This window comes from Onychomys torridus, chromosome 3, assembly GCF_903995425.1.
Source record: "Onychomys torridus chromosome 3, mOncTor1.1, whole genome shotgun sequence".
Classification (NCBI taxonomy): domain Eukaryota; kingdom Metazoa; phylum Chordata; class Mammalia; order Rodentia; family Cricetidae; genus Onychomys; species Onychomys torridus.
The window spans coordinates 82,649,246-82,671,666 of record NC_050445.1 but is presented as its reverse complement, the minus strand read 5'-3'; the positions used below and the strand labels follow the sequence as shown (position 1 = coordinate 82,671,666).

Sequence of the window (22,421 nt, the reverse complement as noted above, 5' to 3'; positions counted from 1 at the left end):
GTTAAGACCTGTTGTTCTTGCAGAGGACCTGAGTTCAATTCCCAGCACCCATGTGGTAGTTGTCTGAAACTCCAGTTCCAGGTGATCCAAAGCCTTCTTCTGACCTTCTCTGGTACCATGTGGTACACATACCTGCAGGCAAAACACACACATGAAATAAAAATAAATACATTTTTAAAAAGAAAAATGGACAACTAAAGATAGAGTACAAGTGTTTCCCTGAATGTGTAATATAGTGTTGTGTCACCCTGTGTCCATTTCCCACATGTGACAAAACGTAACTCTTATCCTGACAGCTATGTTGTCTGCTGACTGTTTTAACTGTTTTTTCTTTTTATTTTACTTATGTTTATGGGTGTTTTACCTGCATGATATATGCCTGTGTCCTACTTATGTTCCTGGTGCACAAGGAGGCCAGAAGAGTGTCTCAGATAGCCTGGAACTTGAGTTAAAGGCAGTTGTGAGCTGCCATGTGGGTGCTGGGAGTGGGAACTAGGTCTTCCGGGAGGACATCCTGATCCTGACATTCTTAGCTAATTCTCTAGCCCCCCAGTTTTAACTTTTTTTTTCTTTTTGCTTTTTTTTCCCACTTATTAAATTTATTTTCTATTATCAGCTTGATACAGTATAAATTCTTACCCTAATTGTGAAATGTTTCATTGAGGCTTGCCCAGTGATTGAGTAAAACCAAAACTTATTATAAGCCACAGTCATCCTAGAGTCCCCCATGCTATATATAGTCTTCCTGGTTCTGTGGGTTGCAGTTTGATTGTTCTTTGCTTTATATCTAGAATCCACTTATGAGTGAGTTCATACCATGTTTGTCAATCTGGGTTTGGGTTGCCTCACTCAGGATGATATTTTCTAGTTCCATCCATTTGCCTGCAAATTTCATGCTGTCATTGTTTTTCTCTGCTGAGTAGTAGTACTCCATTGTGTATATGTACCACATTTTCTTTTTTTTTAATTAAATATATTTATTTATTTATTAAAATTTTTTCCATTTTACATGCCAACCTCAGTTTCTCCTCCCTCCCCTTCTCCCGCCTCCTCACCTCCCTCCCGTCTATCCCCATCCACTCCTCAGAGTGGTTAAGGCCTCGCATGGTAGTCAACAAAGTCTGGCATACCAAGTTGAAGGCGAGCCCCTCTCCATTGGTACCACATTTTCTTAATCCATTCTTCAGTTGATGGGCATCTAGGTTGTTTCCAGATTCTGGTTATTACAAATAGTGCTGCTGTGACATAGTTGAGCATGTATCTTTGTGGTATGACTGAGCATTCCTTGGGTATGGCTAGGTCTTGAGGTAGATCGATTCCCAATTTTCTGAGAAACTGCCATACTGATCTCCACAGTGGTTGTATAAGTTTGCATTCCCACCAACAGTGGAGGAGTGTTCATTTTGTTCCTCATCCTCTCCAACATAGACTGTCATTAGTGTTTTTGATCTTAGCCATTCTGACTGGTGTAAGGTGGTATCTCAGAGTCATTTTAATTTGCATTTCTCTGATAATTAAGGATGTTGAGCATTTCTTTAAATGTCTTTCAGCCATTTGAGATTCTTCTGTTGAGAATTCTCTGTTTAGCTCTTTAGCCCATTTTTTAATTGGATTGTTCAGTATTTTGATGTCTATTTTCTTGAGTTTTTTATATACTTTGGAGTTCAGTCCTCTGTCAGATGTGGGGTTTGTGAAGGTCTTCTCCCATTCTGTAGGCTATCTTTTTAGAAGAAACTTAATAGAAGAGAAAGTAGGAAGTACTCTTGAACGCATTGGCACAGGAGATCACTTCCTAAATATGACACCAGTAGTACAGACACTGAGCACAACAATTAATAAATGGGACCTCTTGAAACTGAGAAGCTTCTGTAGGGCAAAAGACAAGGTCAATAAGACAAAAAGACAGCCTACAGTTTTAACTTTTTTTTTTTTAAGATTTATTGTGTATACAGCATGTATGGCTGCAGGCCAGAAGAGGGTACCAGATCTCATTACACATGGTTGTGAGTCACCATGTGGTTGCTGGGAATTGAAATCTGGACCTCTGGAAGAGCAGTCAGTGCTCTTAACCTCTGAGCCATCTCTCCAGCCCCAGTTTTAACTTTCAAAGGGCATAAATTGTAGGCAAGTTACCTTAGCTATTAAATTAAGAGGAAATGCTTTTTTTGTTTTAGTATTTATTTAGTGTGTGTGTGTGTGTGTGTGTGTGTGTGTGTGTGTGTGTGTGTCTTATCTACCTGTATGTCAATGTACCACCTTGCATGCCTGGTGCCCAAGGAAGTCAAAAGAGAGTGTCAAATTCTCCTGGAACTAGACTTAGTTGTGGTTATAACCTGCCACTGGTTGCTGGGAACCGACCCAGGTCCTCTGCAAGAGGTCAAGTGGCCCAGTTAACTTATTCCTTTATAATTTTTAGAAATTTTCATAGTGTATATACATGTGGAGGTCAGAGGAAAATTTGTGTGGCTAATGCCTCTACCCATTGAGCCATCTTGCTAACTCCACTATCAGCATTTTTAAGAAAATGAATTAGAAAATTCCTGTGCACTGAATACAGCATCAACATGTTTTGTAAAATCTTTTTCTTTTTATAATGTGGCATATCCAGCCATTTGTGCTATTGAATAGAGGTAAAATCTGTTTCTTAGTGTGAGAAACGTCAAATCTGACAAAAAGTTGTTTGAATGATAAGTTTAAATTTTCTTTATGTTGGTTTTCTTAATTGTGTTAGATTTTTCCCCATAAAATAATTTAATTTAAAATAAAGTTCAGTAGGAGACAGTTGTGGGCTGAGTTGCCAGAGGTATTAACTTTCTGATACCCCAAAGGCTTGTCTGTTAGCATCTTGCTCTGGGACTCCCCATGCTTTTTGTGTAGAAAAGTTACCAAAAGCAACTTCTGTGGGTGATCACAGGGCTTGACTGCTTCGTTTCAAATCCAGCTCTCATACCTTCCCATTATGTAACTTCAAATATATTCTGTGATTTCCCTGCACCTCATTCCATCTCCATGTATGGCACAATGGTGGGTTAACAGGGAGTTTGTGAGAATTAAAGAAAAAGATGAGTCTGGGGTTCGTGTGTAGTGTCTGGAGATGGACATGCTCTGTCCACAAGCCCTTAGAAGCATCAGTATCAGGCAGCTGGAAAATGTTTTCTCAGTGGCCAAGCGTTCTTGTTGACTTTTTTTCATGGTTGATGAAATGAGCCATGTCTTCACTGATTCACTGGTTATTTTCTTATTTAATACTTGTTTGAGTAATAGCTGTCTCCTGTTTTTAATAGGTCATTGAGGACACCAAAGAAAAAAGAACTATCATCCATCAAGCTATTAAATCTCTCTTCCCAGGATTAGAGACAAAAACAGAGGATAGAGAAGGCAGGAAATACATCGTAGCTTACCATGCAGCTGGCAAAAATGCTTTGGCAAGTAAGTATAACATTGGCCCTCTTTCTCTTTCAGGCAAGCAGGAGGGCCAGGACCTCCCACTCCACCTCCCACTTCCTTGCCTTGCCTATTCACATCATGGGCTACCTTGACATTGTACAGAAAAAAAAAAGGGTCATGTCACTCTTTCAGAGGGTCAGTAGTCATTTCATTTCATTTCAATTCAATTCAATTCAATTTATTTATTTATTTATTTATTTGGTTTTTCGAGACAGGGTTTCTCTGTGTAGCTTTGCGCCTTTCCTGGATCTCACTCTGTAGGCCAGGCTGGCCTCAAACTCACAGAAATCCTCCTGGCTCTGCCTCCCGAGTACTGGGATTAAAGGTGTGCGCCACCACCGCCTGGCAGTAGTCATTTTAGATGTAAAACAATCCTGCACTGTCTGGTAGCCATTCAGCCTTGTATGTGAGTGAAGATTTACAAAAATTACAGTGGTGCCTGAGAGACTCCTGTTCAGTGAAGAACACAGTGGACTGACTGCCAGTTTGAGAAGAAAGTGGAAAGATTATTGCTCACTGTGTGGTTTACTGTAGATGTAACCATCTTGTTAAATAAGAAACACAGAGTTAATCTTAAAAGTCTTATTAATAAAATCAAACCTGAGGCCAGTTATTGGGATGAACACTGGAAGATCAGAGAAGCAGAACAAGCCACAACTACGTCACCTCGCCAGTTCCTCAGCTGGTCTTCTTTCCTCAGACTGCAAGCTTCTGAGTCCTCATCCAAATCGATCTCAGCTGAATTGTGCTGCTCCAAAGCCCTAAAAGCTTAACCAGCCAAAATGCTGAACCAGCCAAATGCTTTAGTTTCTGGTCTTCACGCCTTATATATCTTTCTACTTTCTGCCGTCACTCCCTGGGATTAAAGGCTGGATTTCTGGGATTAAAGGTGTGTGTCACCATGCTTGGCTGTTTCTAAAGAGATCCAGCTAGCTCTGCCTCCCAAGTGCTGGGATTAAAGGTATGCACCACCATCGCCCAACTTCTGCTATGGCTGGCTCTGACCCATTTTCTAGTCACCAATTTTTGGCTTTGTTCTAGTGGCTGTCTGTTCTCTGACCCCAGATAAATTTATTAGGGTGCACAATATTGTGGGGAACACAATACCACCACATTTCCCCTTTTTGTCTAAAATTTTAAAAAGCTTATAACTAATACAAGAAAAATCATATCCAATAAGTATATACAATATACATAGTCAAGATTACATGAACGATGTCTAGTCCATTAACTTTTGACAGATTCAGGCGAAAAACTCCGTTATATATAATAATGTCCAGTCCAGTAACATTTTACAGTGTTCTATCTGCATGCATGCCAAAAAGGACCGGATTTCATTATAGATAGTTGTAAAACACCATGTGGTTGCTGGGAATTGAACTCAGGACTTCTGGAAGAACAGGCAGTGCCCTTAACCTTCTGAGCCATCTCTCTAGCCCCTCCTGGTATTTTCTTAAAGAAAGAAGAAACCTTCAGATGAACAGAAATGCCAACCTCCCCTCCCAGAGGCATATTTCATGTGCTGCTTCCCAAACATGGTATCTTGACTCACATACATAAAACATGGGATTTTAAGAATTTGACCCTTCACCTGAGTCCGTCTTTTGTTTTTTATTGTTTGGTCAAGGTGAATATATTGTCAGTGACTTTGATGTTTATGTTCTCATGTTTTATACAGCTATGAGAATTTCTATTTGTCTATAACCCTAGGAAAAATTAGATATTTCTTGCTTTTCCCATCAAATCAGTACTTACATTTTCCATGAAAATTATAACAGAAGACAGTTCTTTCTTCATTCTCCCCCACCAGTATCTGGTGCTTCATGTCTCAAGTTCTCCCCTTTTAGCAGTCAGTCATTTCAAAGTACATGTGTCACAGCAATCCAACAGAACAGTGTCATAAGAGACTTGAACTCATGGACACTGTCAGTATCCCCTAAATGAATTTAAGAGAGTGTAGTATGTGAATGAAGACTCCATGTTTGTAATGATGCTTCCAATGAAATGAAAGGGCTTAAGAAAACAGCAGTGTTGACCACCTGAAAAAAACAAAATCAAACAGAAATGAGAAGCTTTGAGTAGTTGGAGAGATCTGAGGCTACTTCTTCACTGATACAAAACAAAAACAAAAGCAAAGCTGGGCATGATATCACCTTCCTGTAATGACAGGAGGATCTACCTGTTGCTTTTTGATTCTGGAATGTCTAGGTCACAATGTAAAGTAGTATCTTACCATCCCTCTGTCAGCCAAGGTTGCAAAGGAGTCAGTGCCAAGGGAAGTATTTTCAGCACTGTGTTCCTGTATTTTCAGTTTTCCCAAGGGCAGTATGTTATCATTTATTTTAGATGAAGGACAAATGGTGACTTATCACGTACAATCGAGGGCATATTGGCTCTTAATTTTTTCATGGATGCATTTGGGAAGGTTGCAGTTGATCGGTATTTGATCAGCAACCACTCTCCAGAGAGGAAAAGCAAGCTCTTATTCTGCTAGTGTGGTCATGAAGATGCAGATTCTAGAAGGCACAAACTTTTTTTGACTAGTTGCCTCTTGAAAATGACCTTCATTTCTTAAGCAATGCTATATTTTGTATAAGGAGGAAGTAGCCTTTATAGTTTGCCCCATCCTTTCCTTTAGGTAACAGTGCCACATCTTGTTCTATTTACATCTGGATTTTCTGTACTTATGTCATAGCCACCTTTTTTGTGTATTTTTGAGACAGGATCTTACTGTGTAGCCCTGGCTGGCTTTGAATTCACTGTATAAATCTGTCTGGTCTCAAATTCAGAGGTCCACTTGTCTCTGCCTCCCAGGTGCTGTGACACCACACCCATCTGTGAGTTTGTGTGTGTGTGTGTGTGTGTGTGTGTAATTTTCAAGATTTTATAAATGAGTTATGTGACACAAAGCACCTCCTCCCTGTTTTTCTTTCAAAAAAGCAGATTGGATTGGCATTTTCCCAGAGACCTGATCCTCTTGGGTTTGAGGGTTAGGGCATTTAGTCAACGTTGGGCTAAATGTGTCTTCTGAGTTTTCTTCCACCTCCTCACAAAGGCTGTTCCCGAGCTGAGACAGTCACTTGGGAGGCTGCATTCAGCCTTTTCTCATCCAATTCTCCTGCCCCAAGCTGAGAGTGGCCTAAAGGAAAAGTCACCAAGAAATCGGGGAGAACAAGTATCTGGAGGCTGATTCATGGTCCTGAAAATGGAGCCCAGTGCCAATGACAGTGTGTTCTCCTGGCCCTTAGCATTTATTTGGATGTAGTGTAGTGAGTGGCCTTTAGAGCTTTGCAGTTTATGATTTGAGGCTCATGCACTGCCAAACACTGGTATAAATTGTTACTTGTGGATTATATATTATTAAGCAAATTTACAGCATTCCTTTTTTTATTTTTACTTATTTTTTTTAAGGTGTCATGTAGCCCAGCCTGGTCTCAAACTCACTATGTAGTGACCTTGAACTCCTGATCCTTCTGGTCTCATTTCTGCTTCTCAAGTGCTAAGTGCTAGGATTATAGTTGTCCACCACCACATCCAATTTCTTTTTTTTTCCTGGTTTTTTGAGACAAGATTTCTCTGGGTAGCCCTGGTTGTCCTGGAACTCACAGGGATCCGCCTGCCTCTGCCTCCCAAGTGCTAGGATTAAAGGTATGCACCACTACCACCCAGCCAAGATTTACAGTATTCTGATTCTTTCCCCAAATAGAGATATGCTTTGTGAAACATAGGCATGTTAGCTTCTGAATCACAATACCCAGTATCAGAAATAACCAGCCATTAGATCTCAGGCATTTTATGATAAGCCAGCCTAAAAAGGACACATTATATAAAATTTACCATGCTTGGGATATATAATTATTATAACATTGTACAGGCAGGAAATACATTGATATTTTGAGATTATATACATCCTAACTGCTTTCAAGAACTTGTTTTTAACCACAAACTTAAAAAAAGAAATCTGGAGCTGGCCATAGTAGCATATTTGTATCATCTCAGTCCTCAAGAGGCAAAGAAATCGTGAATTTATGGCTAACCTAAGCTACATAGTCCAAAGGGGCTACTGCCTCCAGGGAGGAAAAACCTATTTTATGATACATACAAGTTCTTGTACTTTTTGAAATAAATAATTCCCAGGTAGGGTCTCTAGTCCTAGGGCTCCACCTACCAAGGAGAGGGGCACTGACACAAAGACTTGCCGGGACAGACTCCACAAAGGAAAGAATCCCAGAGACCTCAGTGGCAAGTGCTCCAGACTTGAGATAGCGACTCAAAAATATGCCTGTCACAAGGAATCACTAATGCCTGTTTCCTTAAGTAGTTGGGTATTAGAATGAGTTTATACCGTAGGTTGAAACAGAAGGCAGTATGTACATGGTGCTTTTTAAATTAAGCAGTGAAGCGAAGAGAAAGGGGGAAAGTATAGTAAGGAGAAGAAGAAACTTGCTTGACTTTGACGATAGTAGAGCCATGAATCTATTTATATATGAAATGAAAGGACCTGAGAAAGGGTAAGGGTGGAAGTGTCAGCACAGCAGTGATGACAGTGGATGGAGCAGGATACTGAGAAAGCTGAAAGGTTGGTATGTGGGATGCTTTAAGGAAGAGGACCTTGAGTGAGCAGAAAGAATGTCCTGCATGCCACCCCATCATGTCATCTAACTCAAGCCACCTGCATCTTTCCTTCCTTACTCACGGGAACCTCTAGGCATGGCTTCCCTTTTTAACCGGTTTCCTTCTGTGTACATCTAGACTGCAGTGTCATACCTTCTGAAGGTAGAGCCAACCTTCTCGAAATAGGAAGTGCATTGCCAGCCTTAGAATTCCTTGCAAATATATTATAAATTGGAGTGCCTCAAAAATGTGTGAAAGTCATCCTAACTTCACTCAACTTGAAGGTTAAGTGTATATTACTTAGTGTTCTCGGAGGCTGGAGTTTTTAAATAAAGTTTTTGCTTTCAGAATATTTCCAGTGCAAGTGTTGTACTCTTGTATATGAATCTTTTTAGAAAATGAATATTTACATTTGTTAGTTGGTGGGGTCATTGAATTCATGTTCTGTGCTTGGGTTTCCTAATAGGAAGTACATGCTTGTGAGCCAAATTCACTGGTTTGTCCAGGTTTCTGTTAAGGGAAGGTAACATTTAGGTTTTCAGTCTTGGGGCTGTATTTATTTCTTGCCTTTGTACTTACATGTGACTGCTAAAAACCAGAAATTAAATGTATGGCCATACTTCACCATCTTGTGTCATACTTGATTATTTTAGCTTTTTATTGTGGACATTTTCAACTCTGTGCCCAGATAGAGGAGGTAGTTCTGTGTCTCCATCAACCCCCTTCAAGATGACCAACATTCTGTTGTTTCTGTTTAGTCCATTATACCCCCACCCCCATCCCTACACTTTTTTCATTTTGGGAGCATTTTAAAATAAATGAATATGACATCTCATTTACTCATAAATTCTTCAGTATCTATTTACCAAATGAGGACTAAAATCCCAAACCATTATCACATTCAATAAAGTCAAAATTAACTTCCTGACTACTACCCAGCACAGGTTCGGTTCTCCCTAGATTTCTCAGAACTCTTCAACTCACACAGCTTATTCAGATGATGGTGAAAGGACAGAGCATTGTGTTCATTGGACATGTCTCCTAAATCTTTGCATCTGTGAGTTGTTGGATAGAGAAAAGTTCTCAGCAGTGTTCAGGTTTTTTTATGGTTTTTTTTGTTGTTGTTTTGGTTTTTTGTTTGTTTGTTTGTTTTAGTATGTACATGGGGATTGTTGTTTCAAGACAGGGTTTTTCTGTATAACAGACCTGTCTGTCTTGGACCTCACTCTGTAGACCAGGCTGGCCTCAAATTCACAGAGATCCTCCTGCTTCTGCCTCCTGAGTGCTGGGATTAAATGTGTCTGCTACCACCACCACCTAGCTGATTTAAAAGACTTTTACATTTCAATACAGGAAACTTCTAAAACACACACCAAAAAAAGGCATGAAGCAAAACAGCGGTTGTATTCTCATCACAATAGTCACACTCAGTGTTTCAAACATGTCTTGATATATTTATGAAAAAAAACCATCTGTTAAAGAAGAGGCATTCAGTTCTAGTCATGAGAATTTGCTATATCTCATGGGTACAGACACAGCTTAGAGGATGCACTGACATGCCCATTGTGAAGATATGAGATAAGAAGGCTGTGCCTAGAGGGGAGCTTTCCTGTTCGCTGTTTGCCTCTCCAGCATCCTGTTGTTGATGTCTCGATGGCTGTTGACCCACCACATAATTACCAAGTGCTGTAGAATTCTTCAGTACGCCCTTACCATGCGATCATGTGCATGTTCACCTCTAAAGCACTTCACAGTATTATAAATTAAACATTGCTCTCTTGTGCTCTTTATGCTGTGCATCTGGACAGAGGTCAGAACTGCAGCAGGTAAGAGTGATTGGTATTTCGTGTAGACAAGATGAAATACCAATGTTGTCATAAGTGCTGAGTACATATAACTTTGCTTAAGTGGTAATAATCTGGAAGAAAAAAAATGAAAAAGATATTTCTGTTCACAGCCCTAAGGAAATTGTAAGAACTTCACACCAAGAGCTAAGGAGATACTTGTAATATTTTTCTATACATGACAGAAAACTCACATTCATCAAGAAGGAAATTGATTTTCTAGGCATATACATACTATGATGGTTTTCTGAGGTGGGGTACTACTTCTCTACATTGCTTGATGGTTCTTTACATCATACATGAAATCACTAACCTGTAATCAAGATGTGCTTGCGCTTGACAAAGCCAGATAGTCAGTTACCTTTGGCCCCAGGAAGAAGAAGCCTCTGAAGATTCCTAAGTTTGTGTGAAAAGACCTTTTTAAAGACAGTTCAAAACAAGAGGATTTTTTCTAGTTGATTGTGAAAAATACTTTTTCATAATTTTTCTTTCATGGAGTTTTTATGTCAATGAAACTAGATATGCTCCTTGAAAAGCAGCCTGCCTCTGTGTCATATAGGACTCATGGATATTTGCAGTATCTGCAAATTGTAGCTGTAGCTCTTTTTTTTTTTTTTCAGAGTTCTAATTTCTTTACTCTGAGCATTTTAAATCTAAATCTTGTTTAAAATGTGTTTCTAGATTACAATATAATTGGAGTATTCAATTAAAAGAACAGTTTTAACAGTCAGGGTATCCCAAGTCATAGACTGTATTTGTCCCCAAAGAGTTGAGCAGTCATGGTACACTGACTCAGAAGGTAGCATTTAACATGGCTTAAGTTTTCACACACACTGACACCATAAGAATCAGGCTTTGAATGCCAGCTACTCTCTCATGTAGCTATCTATAGACCATTTGTAGATATTAGCTAAACTTTTGTGGTAGAAACGGCCTTTGGAAATTTACAAAGTCATTAAAACAAGTCCTTACAAACCCTGTCTCCATCTGTGCTACTATGTGTGAATGAATACTTAGCTGTGAAGTAGGAATGGTAGGGTCTGTTGTAACAGTTCTTTAGGGCCCTTGGTCCTGATGCGTGCTGATTCAGTGACCCTCACAGCACCGTGGGTTCCATGTACCTGCTGAGGGAAGATGGCTGCCTAGTCCAACTCATTTCCATGCCACTTAAACTTTGTTTTTTATTTTAAATGTAGACAGAGAGTGGTTTAGTATCCAGTTACAGAAAGTTTGGTATGTATGGCTCATACAGCTATTTATGCTTCCTGTTAGGCTGCATCTGATTAGCCACTGAATGGTTCTGTATTTAAAAAAAAAAAAAAAAAAAAGATCTCTATAGAATTTCTTTTCTTTTTTTTTTCCTTTTTAAATTTACTATTGTATATATGACATTTAAATATTTTGTTTTTAAGATCCAAGAAAACATTCTTGGCCAAAATCTCGGGGAAGCTACTGCCACTTTGTTCTATACAAGGAAAACAAAGACACAATGGATGCCATCAATGTATTATCCAAATATTTACGGTTAGTGTTTCATTCTTGTTCTTGCACAAAATCAGTATAATAGGAATGTGTTCTCTCTTTCTATGCCATTGGGAAAAAAGAGCAGGAATCAGAGGTCAGCAAGTGTCAAATGTGCTGGGAATGTTTGTGGGAAATCAAAAAAACGTTTTACCCCCATGCTAATAATTCAAGATGGGAGTTCTGGAAATAAATAATTCACATACAATTAAGAGTTCCCAGTACAGCCAGGGAAAAATGAAATTTGCGCAAAGGGATGAATATACAGCAGAGATCATAGGTTTGGAGGGTAGGTAAAGTGCCATGATTTTTTTGTGTTTGTGGTTTTAGTAGATAGGAAGAGATGACTCAGGAATTAAGACCACTGGTTGCTCTTCTATAGCATCCAGATTTAATTCCCAGAACCCACATCATGGCCTACAATCATCTATTCCACTAGTCCCAAGAGATCTGACACTCTTTTCTGGTCTCCATGGGGCACCAGGTATGCTTGTGGTACATATATAAATACATGCAGGCAAACACTAATACACAATAAAATTTTAAAAAATAAATTTTGAAAAGAAATGTCTGTGGATACCACAGAAAAATTGTATTCTATGAAAATTTAACTCATTTTAAACATGGTTATACAGTGTATATGTTTTCCAGATGAGCGAAACAAAACGCCACTAAGTGACGTAAATAACAAAAGTTAGTAGTAATTCTTTCCCAGTTCTATAGCCTGCACGTTCTAGGATCAGAATATGTACTTTCTTTTCTTTTCTTTTTCTTTTTTTAAGATTTATCTCTTTCTGAGTGGAAGGATGGCAGCAGGTGGTAAGAAAGCAGTTTTGGTCTTAGCTCTTGGCTGCTGCTCTGACCTCTTGAGCTTTTAACTCTGCATTTGGCTCTGTGTTTCTTATTTAATAAAACCGTTCAGAATTACATCTAAAAAAAATATTTATTTATTTGTTATGTATAGTGTTCTGCCTGCACACATCCCTGCAGGCCAGAAGAGGGCACCAGATCTCATTACAGATGGTTGTGAGCCACCATGTGGTTACTGGGAATTGAAATCAGGACCTTTGGAAGAGCAAGCAGTGCTCTTAACATCTGAGCCATCTCTCCAGCCCATAGTTTATTTTCTTTTGTTTTCTTTTTTCTTTTTGTTTCTTTGTTTTTCAGACAGGGTCTCTAGCCCTGTCTGTCCTGCAACTTCCTAATAAGAGTCCACCTGAGAAGCCACATTCTAAACCTGGTCATCTCTTTAAAGGCCTTGTTTCCAAATATTATATTATGAGATGCTGGGAGTCAAGGCTTCTACCTAGGAGTTTGAGGAGAACACAGGTCAGCCCTGAATACCACACCTAATTAAATAAGATTTCACTTTTTTTACTAGCTTCCAGGAAAAAAAAAGAGTCTGTGGTTTCTTTTTTTGTTTCTTTTGTTTTTGTTTTTTGTTTTGTTTTTCGAGACAGGGTTTCTTTGTGTAGCTTTGCGCCTTTTCCTGGATCTCACGCTGTAGACCAGGCTGGCCTGGAACTCAAAGAGATCCGCCTGCCTCTGCCTCCCGAGTGCTGGTATTAAAGGCATATGCCACCACCGCCCCGAGTCTGTGGTTTCTTGGTTTCTTGACCGTGCTTCATTTTCAGGAGACTAGATAGTCTTCCTAAGGATGTAGACAGATGGAAATGGTTCCTCTGGGATGTACAGTTGGGATTTCTGAAACTATGTAAATATTCTTCTATGGAACTTTGTATATTTTGGGGGGGGGGGTTGTTGTTTTTTGTTTTGTTTTTTTTTTGAATGCCAAATGCCGTTTATTCTTTGTATATTTTTATATCAGAACTATCTAGCCTGCTGGGCTGGGGTGGCACACTCCTTAAATGCCAGCACTCGGGAGGCAGAGGCAGAGGAACCTCTGTGAGTTTGAGTCCAGCCTGGTCTACAGATCGAGTTCTAGGACATCCAGGGTTACACAGAGAAGCCCTGTCTTGAAAACACAAGAAAAATAAGAACTCTCCAGATTCCTGTTTTAGCATTTGGCTTTTTTTAAAAATGCAGAGTTATAGATATATTTAAGGTAAAAATCACATTACTGTAACTTCTTGAAAACTAAAGCTAGGAAATGTTCAGAGTACTACATTATATCTGTAGAATATTTTCCCATTTATTGTCACAGTTTTATGTAACTTAACAAATTGTTTCTGACTATAGAAGTGTGTAGCTTTTGTTTTTTGTTATTGGTTAGCCAAGTCTGAAAACCAAGTGATTCCTTGACAGCCACCAAGGCTTGGAATCAAGCCCTGCTAAGAAGGCAGCTTTTGCTGCTTTAATTTGCATGTTCATTTAAATTTTCCTCAATAAAATCATAATTAAAGTTTCTCCTTTATCCTCTTAGTGTGTTAGTACATGTATTTTGAAACAAGTTATTAGAAATGTGCTGTGGTTAATGTATGTTAATTTCAGAATGCTTTGTTTCTGTCTCACCAGAGTAAAACCAAACATATTCTCCTATATGGGAACCAAAGACAAAAGGGCCATCACAGTGCAGGAAATCGCTGTCCTCAAGTAAGTAGAGCTCCTCCCAGATTGACACTGCAGAGGTCCTAGCACACCCTCAGAGCCTTGGGCTTGCTTTACAAAAGTTACCACTTTAGACATCTTTATTGCATTTATTTATTTATGTATTATTTTGTATGTGTATGTATGTACATATCTATACACACACCACGGCACATTAGTGGAGGTCAAGTACAAATGGAGGCAGGAAGTTCTCTCTTACACTGTGTGGGTCCCTTGGACTAGACTCAGGCTGGTAGCAGATACCTCTTCCTGCTGAGTCGTCTTGCCAGCCCAGCTTCTACCTTTTTTTTTTTTTGCCGGAGCTGAGGACCGAACCCAGGGCCTTGCGTTTGCTAGGCAAGTGCTCTACCACTGAGCTAAATCCCCAACCCCCTTCTACATTTTTGTAAATATTATTTTTCTACTTCATTTTTTTTCACTGTGAATCTCTGTTTCTTTTCTTTTTTTTTAAGATTAATTTATACAGCATGTATGACTGTGGGCCAGAAAAGGGCACCAGATCTCATTACAGATGGTTGTCAGCCACCAAGTGGTTGCTGGGAATTGAACTCAGGACCTCTGGAAGAGCAGCCAGTGCTCTTAACCTCTGAGCCATCTCTCCAGCCCCAGAATCTCTGTTTCTTAATCTTATCAAATATATATTTTCTGAGTAATTTTAAAAAGCTGTTTGAGATATAGCCAAGAATAAGTGCACTGGGGCTGGAGAACATTCCAGAGAACCTGGATTTAATTCACAGCACTCACATGGCAGCTCACAACTGTCTGTAACTCCAGTTCCAGAGGACCTGACATCCTCACATAGACATACATGCAAGCAAAACACTAGTGCACATTTTAAAAAAAGAGAGAATAAATACACCTTTCTCTCTTGTTTATTAAATATCAACATGTATTCTTTAATATTCACGTACAAAACAGTGAATAAGATATTTTGTTTATAACAGACATGCAGATGAAAAAGATGGTCTCTGCTCTTGAAAAACTTATAGAACAGGACAGACAGATAAGTAGAACCCTGCTAGAGTGAGATGAGAGCTGAACGAGCCTTAGTCAGTCTTGAATGCAATCAGAAAAAGTTTGCAAGATAATAGGATGCTATGGTTGTAATATAGATGAGGGCATCTCATCTCTGCACTATGTGCTTTTTCAACTGGGAAAGTCTCTGTTGTGGTAACTGGTCCTGTTCATTATAAGATATTTAGCAGCCTCCCTGATCTCTGTCCTTTCCATACAACAAGCTCATAATAAGTCCCTGCTGCTCATACAGTTGTGAAAATTAAAACCATCTCCAGACTTGTCAGATATGCCCTCGAGAGGGCAGTGTTGCCTCTGGTAGAGAACTAATGGTCTAGATTCTAGAAGGATGAAATGTTTCTTGGGGTCTGGGAGGACTTAAGTTGTTATTTCCAAAACAGTGGAGATATTAGAAGGACTTACGAAACACAACACATTTACTACCTGGTAAGCAGTTTTGTGGGCATGTAGCAAGAAATACAACTTTCTATGTACTCATTTCAGTGGCATGTATGCTGAAATTGGAATCATACAGAAGAGATAGCATAATATTCATATAAGAAAGACAAACTTCTGGGGCATTTGTTATTTTTTCGGTAAATAGATACTACAGAAGAGGATTGGGTTAAGCAAAACCACTGAGACTCAGAAAAACAAGTACTACACCCTTCCCCATATGAAGCTGAGGCTCAAACCCAGGGCCTTGCGCTTGCTAGGCAAGCACTCTACCACTGAGCTAAATCCCCAACCCCAGACTTGTTTTTAAGTGTATTGGGGTGTGTGTGTTGGAGGCACCGGTATCATGGGGGGGAAGAGAGGGAAAAAAGAGTGTAAAGGAATATGTATGGCAAAAGATGGGGACTGTTGTTGGTTTTGTTTTTTTTTTTTTTTTTTTTTTGATGGGACTGTTTTTGAGAAGGTTTGGAATCGGCAAGAATGGGGCAAGAGAGAAAGTGGAAGGGATGAATGAAAACAAAATAAAACAACAAATATGTATGAAAATGACATAAAGAAACTCAGTCACTTTGTATGCTAAACTTAAAAAGGGAAAAAGACAGGACAAACACAATAAAAGTAGATTAAGACTCTTAAGGAAAAAGGAGGGGGAGGAAAGGAGAAAGAAAAGGAAGGCAAGGAAGGAGAGTGGCTGAGGAGGGCAGGATACAGATGCTGAAGGACCACACGGCTTACATTGAGGACCATGTTACAACTGGCTGAATTCCAGTCCTTCTCTTCCTTGGCCTGAGGCAGTGGCACATTGTCATAGGGTACCATCACATTTACTGGGTGTGTGTGAAGATGTTGCTTTGTTTTGAACTTGGGATGTGTGTGTGTGTGTGCTAATTTGAGGATTAAAAACATAATAATTTAAAACCTGAGACACTTCCATCAGCCAGCAGGGGTCAGGCTTGACCAGGGTACTGCTCTGCCCTCATAGACCTTGTTCTCATTTTCCTGTTGACTTTGAAGAACTGCAGCAGACCATCTAAATGCTGGCCTTTTGAAAGCACTTTGCACTTACTTCTCAGATACAGGCTACACCCTACATTTGCTTAATGGATCCGTGTAGGCAAATTAGCCTTTCCTGTGAGAACTGGTGGACAGGATAAATCCATTCTGCCACACAGGGATTTTAATTATTGCTGGGTTGATCAGTCCTAGGATAAGCAACGTTTCTGTCCAGCTTCTTGCAACTCTGAACTACTTGGTCATTTCATCAGGATCCCAAACTGTCTCATTCAGAAGGACTTGCTTCTTTTCCTGCCTGTTCCTGCCAGTCTCCTGTCTGAGCTTGGGCCAGGATTTTCTCTGACTTTTTTTTTTTTTTTTTTTTTTTTTTTATGCTTCTGTGTAGCAGGTTGGTTTGTTGGCCCTTATTGCTTAAAAACAAGATTGTCACATGAATTTACAACCAAAAGTACTTGATCTGCAGTCATCAAAACTGGTAAACAGTATTGCCAATGAACACCTTCACCTTCAAGAACTAAATGTAGCTCTGGGCTTTTGCTGGATGGATCTAGAAATGGCTGTCCATTGTGTATTCTGGGAAAAGAATATTATTCAGTATTAAAAAAGTGAAATAGCAGTATATCTTAAGCATATTAAGCCTTAAGAGTGTTGCATTGTTGGGCATATTGGCACAGGCTAGTAATCCTAACACTCTATAGATTGAAGCAGGAGAATAGCAAATTTGAAGCCAATCTGGGCTACACAGGGAGACCCTGACATTAAAAAAAAGAAAAGAAAAATTATACTAAGTAGTTGGGCATTTAAAAAAAATCACTATTTGATTTCTTTTTCATTTACATGAAATGTTCAATGGGGAAATACGTAAACAAAAAGTACAGTAACAATTACAGGGACTACAGGGAAGGTGGCTAGAGGACATGGAGTCAGTGCTGAGTGGATGAGGTTTCTTTTTCAAGTGAAGGGGACACATTGCACACATTGTAAGTATATATTAAAAACCCTGAAAACAGATAAAATGGTGAATTCTATGTTTTTAAAGAAGGAGAAGGCCTGGCACTCACCTTTAATTTTTCCCCTCTCCCCCAGCACACACACACAGAGGGACACATGCTCAGGAGGCAAGGCAGTCAGATTTCTATGAGACAAGGAAGGAAAGAAAGAAAGAAAGAAGGAAGGAAGGAATGAAAGAAAAGGACAGCTGTCAGGCTCTTTTCTGACACTAACAAGAAGCAGTCTCCAGAGGTTGCCAGATCAGCCAGGTTGACAACTTGGTTCTGTTTTGCTCCTGTCTTTTGCTTTTGCTTACTTTTATTTATTTGTTTTGCTCCTATCTCTGAAATACTATCACTTTCTCTAGGAATGTCTACTAAAGAGCTTCATCGTCTGGTCCTCACTACTTAGGCTGACCTTGTGCTTTTTTGGAGTCTTTGTGATACATGCCTTTGACTGACTGACTTTCTTTCTTTCTTTCTTTCTTTCTTTCTTTCTTTCTTTCTTTCTTTCTCCCTTCCTTCCTTCCTTCCTTTCTTTCTTTCTTTCTTTCTTTTTTTTTTTTTCTCGAGACAGGATTTCTCTGTGTAGCTTTGCGCCTTTCTTGGAACTCACTCTGTAGACCAGGCTGGCCTCAAACTCACAGAGATCCGCCTGCCTCTGCCTCCCAAGTATTGGGGCCTTTGACTTTCAACATTCTCCCTCTACATCTCAATTCAAGGGCCTGGTGCCCTTTTTCTGCTGGGCCTGCTGTGACTTAGCAGCTGGAACACACCTGCTCCCCTGCTTAAGGTGGCCCTGGTTTACATGAGGTCCTATGGATACACAGGGAATAGGAGAACTGGGTGTACAGGTTTTACTTATTTCCTGACTTGGATGGCTGGCTGTCTTCCTACCTTTTCTATTGATTAATGGAGCAGCAATTTTTTTTTTTTTTTAACTTAGTAAGGCTGGAGATGTGAAGCCCTAGGGTTAGTACCCAGCACTAATCAAAAGTGGAGGAGTGTGTTAAGCAGTGAAAAGCTTCCTCACAAATGAGATGAAATAAACAGGTTGATGTCGAGTACATCAAGGGGTTGGTTGTCTTCAGAGAGTATTAAGAATTTCTTTTTTTTTTTTTTTTTTGGAGCTGAGGATCGACCGCAGGGTCTTGCGCTTGCTAGGCAAATGTTCTACCACTGAGCTAAATCCCCAACCCTGAGTATTAAGAATTTCAGGAGAGCAGGATGGTGGTAGCACATGTCTTTAATCCCAGTACTACAGAAGCAAAGGCAGGGAGAATCTCTGAGTTCAAGACCAGCGAGTTCCAGGACAGCCAGGGCTGTTACACAAAGAAACTCTGTCTCGAAAAAGAAAAAGAGAAAAAAAAGAATTTCAGGAGAGCTAAGAATAGCTTAAGGGTAGAATGCTTGTCTGGCATGTATGAAGCCATAGCTCAATTCCCAGCAATGAAATAAAAAGAATTCCAGGAGCTCAGGTGTTATATAAGTGATTTTTTTTTTAAAGATGTGTTTTATTTTTATGTGCATGAATGTTTTACCAGCTTCTGTGTATGTGCACTATATGCATACCTGGTGCCCATGGAAGTCAGAAGAGGGGGTCAAATCTTCTGGAACTGAAGTTATGGATGGTTTTGAGCTATTATATGTGGGTGTTGAGAATCAAACCTGCGTACTCTGCAATGGTTAAGAGCATCAAACAAGTGCTCTTAACCATTGAGCCATCTCTCTAGCCCCAGGTGAAATGAAGTTTTATTTTTAATTGTGTGTGTGCCTGTGTGGGGATACCTTCAGAGGTCAGAAGACAGCGTCAGATTCCCTAGAGCTAGAAGTTTGGTTATTTGGGGGGGGGTTGGGTTTTTGGTTTTTTGAGACAGGGTATCTCTGTGTAGTTTTGGTGCCTGTCCTGGATCTTGCTCTGTAGACAGAACTGTCCTTGAACTCACAGAGATCTGCCTCTGCCTCCTGAGTGCTGGGATTAAAGGTGTGAGCCACCACTGCCCGGCCATGATCTTTATATTGTACTTTGGAAAGTATTTTGTTTTGGTTTTGGATGTTGTTATTTATTGTTAGGCAGGATCTCACTATGTAACCTTGGCTGACCTGGACTGGCTATATAGACCAGGATGGCCTCTCTGTGGCCTTTGCAGGACTGGGGGAGGGGGAGTTATTTGGTTTTTTGTTTAGATTCATCTTATTTTATGTATGAGTATTTTGCCTACATGTTCACCATGTGCAGGTTTGATGCCTGTGGATGTCAGAAGAGAGTTTCAGATATGGAATGAGAGTTACAGGTGGTTATAAACCACCATGTGGTTGCTGGGAATCAACCCAGGTCCTCTGTAAGAACAGCAAGTGCTCTTACCTGCTGAACCATCACTCTAGCTCCCCTTATTTGTTTTCAAAATAAAAATAAAAATGAGCATTTTCAAAATTTTAATATATCAAGTACAGCCTCTTAACATGGAACCTTCTGAAATGAACATCTTTTCTTGACAAAGTTGTATTAATCTTAATCTTAATTCAAAACTTCCCAGGCCAGGAGGCTAGAGAGATAGTTCAGCAGTAAAGAATATGTACTGCTCTTGCAGTGGACCTGAGTTTGATTGCTAGTACCCATATTGGGCAATCCAATGACTCTGGCCTCCAGGAGTACCTGCACTTATTTACACATACACATAATTAAAAATAAACCAAATATTTAAAAAGAAAGAAGGTGTTAACATCAACTGCAAGTGGGGAGGGTTATGGGGATAAAGAAAGAGAAGAGCAAAGACTTTTCAGTATAGTATTTTCTTTTCTACATAGATTTCCTGTTGAGGAAGACAAACACTTTCTAATCAAACAATTGTAACAGCATGGGAACACGTGTAAAATGATAGCAGGTTTGCATGATTCTAGCTTACACATCTTTGATGTGTTTTTTGTTTGTTTTGTTTTTGTTTTTTTGTTTTTTCAAGACAGGGTTTCTCTGTGTAGCTATGCTCCTGTCCTGGAACTCGTTTTGGAGACCAGGCTGGCCTTGAACTCACAGAGATTGGCCTGGTTCTGCCTCCTGAGTGCTGGGATTAAAGACTTGCACCACCACTGCCCGGCCTTCAATGTGTTTTTTACGAGAATGAGGAAATACAGAGACCTCATGCTTTTTTCAAGGGATGAGCCAATGAATTTTCTTTCTTATCAGTGTTTTGTGTTTTCCAAGGTTGTCTTTTAGTTATGAGTTTACAATATTTTTCTTACTGGCCCAGTTATGGCTAATCTTTTCTTAAATGTTAGAGACCACTCTTTACAATCCTGTGGGATTGCTGTCTGCCACCATCCCCTTTGTTACCTCCTGTGTACAGAAAGTAACATCCTGTACATCTTATGTTTCCATTGGTGTTTAAGCCCATTTGTTCCAGTGCTGTTATGCACAAGAGTAATTCAAGGGGGAAGGACAAGTGCACCTCGTTACCTTCTGCAGTCTTTGTAATGATCCCAGCCTTGGTGTGTGCCCTTGTTTTCTGCAGGATCTCATGATCCTTTTTCTCTGCTCCATTTTTCTTTAAAGAATAAGTGCACAAAGACTTGCCCACCTGAATAAGTGCTTGATGAACTTTAAGTTGGGTAATTTCAGCTATCAGAAAACCCCTCTGAAATTGGGAGAGCTTCAAGGAAATCACTTCACTGTTGTTCTCAGGTAAAGTACTGCAGGTAGGAGTACAGATAGGAGACCTGGGGCTGGCTAGCTGGGTCTCCATGGTCAGTTTCTATATGTGGTGATAGGGTACAGGATAGCTGGTACAGATTGGAAGGGCTGGATGGGAGAACAAGGACTGTAGGAGTGGGGAACAAATACTGTGTTGCATTTCTCCTGATAAATGGTCTTTATCCCTCCCTCAAAAGCTTCCTATAGCCTTCAGAAACACTGTGTTCTTCAGATCCAGTTTTGAAAGATAAAGAGCCTATGATTTAATTCTTATGAGGTGGCCAGAATGGACACATTCATAGAAAGATTAGATGACTTTGGGAGAGAGTTATCTTTTGGGCTAAGTTTCAGTTTGGGATCAAGCATAGTTGCACATGCCTATAATCCCAGACTCAGAGGCAAAGGCAGAAGATCATATGACTCCTTCAAGGTCAACCTGGACTACATGGTTTGCAGACTGGCCAGGGGCTATATAGCAAGACATGCAGAATAATAAATACATTTCACTGGGGGAAGTGGACAAGTTTGGGAACTACATAGTTCAAGAAGCTGCACCACATTGCACATGTGCTTCATCTTAAAATAATTTGCACTTAAAACTGATTAAAATGAGCTGGTCAGTGGTAGTTCATGCACAGCGGCAGGGGGAATCTCTGTGAGTTCAAGGCCAGTCTGGTCAACAACACAAGTTTCAGGACTACACTGAGAGACCCTATCTTAAAAAAAAAAAAAAAAGCTGATTAACAAATCAACAGAGTCCTCAGGAGGCACTGTTACAATGTGCATCATAAAATGAGTTTGACTGTCCATTTTTTCCTCTGGATAATATGGGTCCTTGCAGGAATATAACAGGAACTGATGAGCAAGTGCAGCAAGCCATGCAGTCTCTGAAGGACACCGGCTTCATTAACTACTATGGCATGCAAAGATTTGGGACCACAGCTGTCCCTACATACCAAGTTGGAAGGTATGTATTTGATTTTCTAACTTTTATCTTTTTATTTTTGGAGTTTTGTTTTGTCTTGTTTTTTGAGATATCTCACTATACAGCCCTGGCTGTCCTGGAACTTACTGTGTAGACCAAGCTGGCCTTGAATTTACAGAGATCTGCCTGCCTCTGCCAATGGAGTGCTTTGATGATTTATATAGAAGACGACTCAAAAAGTTTTTGTTGGTTGAAAGGTTTGTATTTAATTTTGTAATTTCTGTCTAAAGGATGCCTTTTTTTTTAATCCTTTATTTTTATTTACTTACTTATTTTTATTT

The 22,421-nt window shown here is 39.7% G+C and overlaps 1 protein-coding gene across 3 annotated transcripts in view; it reads left to right on the top strand.

Annotated features, from left to right (window-relative positions):
• Positions 1-22,421, top strand: part of Pus7 (pseudouridine synthase 7) — a 49,035-nt gene that overhangs the window by 12,630 nt on the left and 13,984 nt on the right. For 2 of the 3 annotated variants that reach the window (XM_036181169.1, XM_036181168.1), the window contains exons 5-10: positions 3,285-3,429; positions 9,870-9,887; positions 11,318-11,429; positions 13,902-13,979; positions 21,018-21,146; positions 21,997-22,122. In XM_036181169.1, the coding sequence (XP_036037062.1) occupies positions 3,285-3,429; positions 9,870-9,887; positions 11,318-11,429; positions 13,902-13,979; positions 21,018-21,146; positions 21,997-22,122 (608 nt within the window). The remainder of the gene's footprint in view (positions 1-3,284; positions 3,430-9,869; positions 9,888-11,317; positions 11,430-13,901; positions 13,980-21,017; positions 21,147-21,996; positions 22,123-22,421) is intronic. The other variant, XM_036181170.1, reaches the window with a different exon arrangement.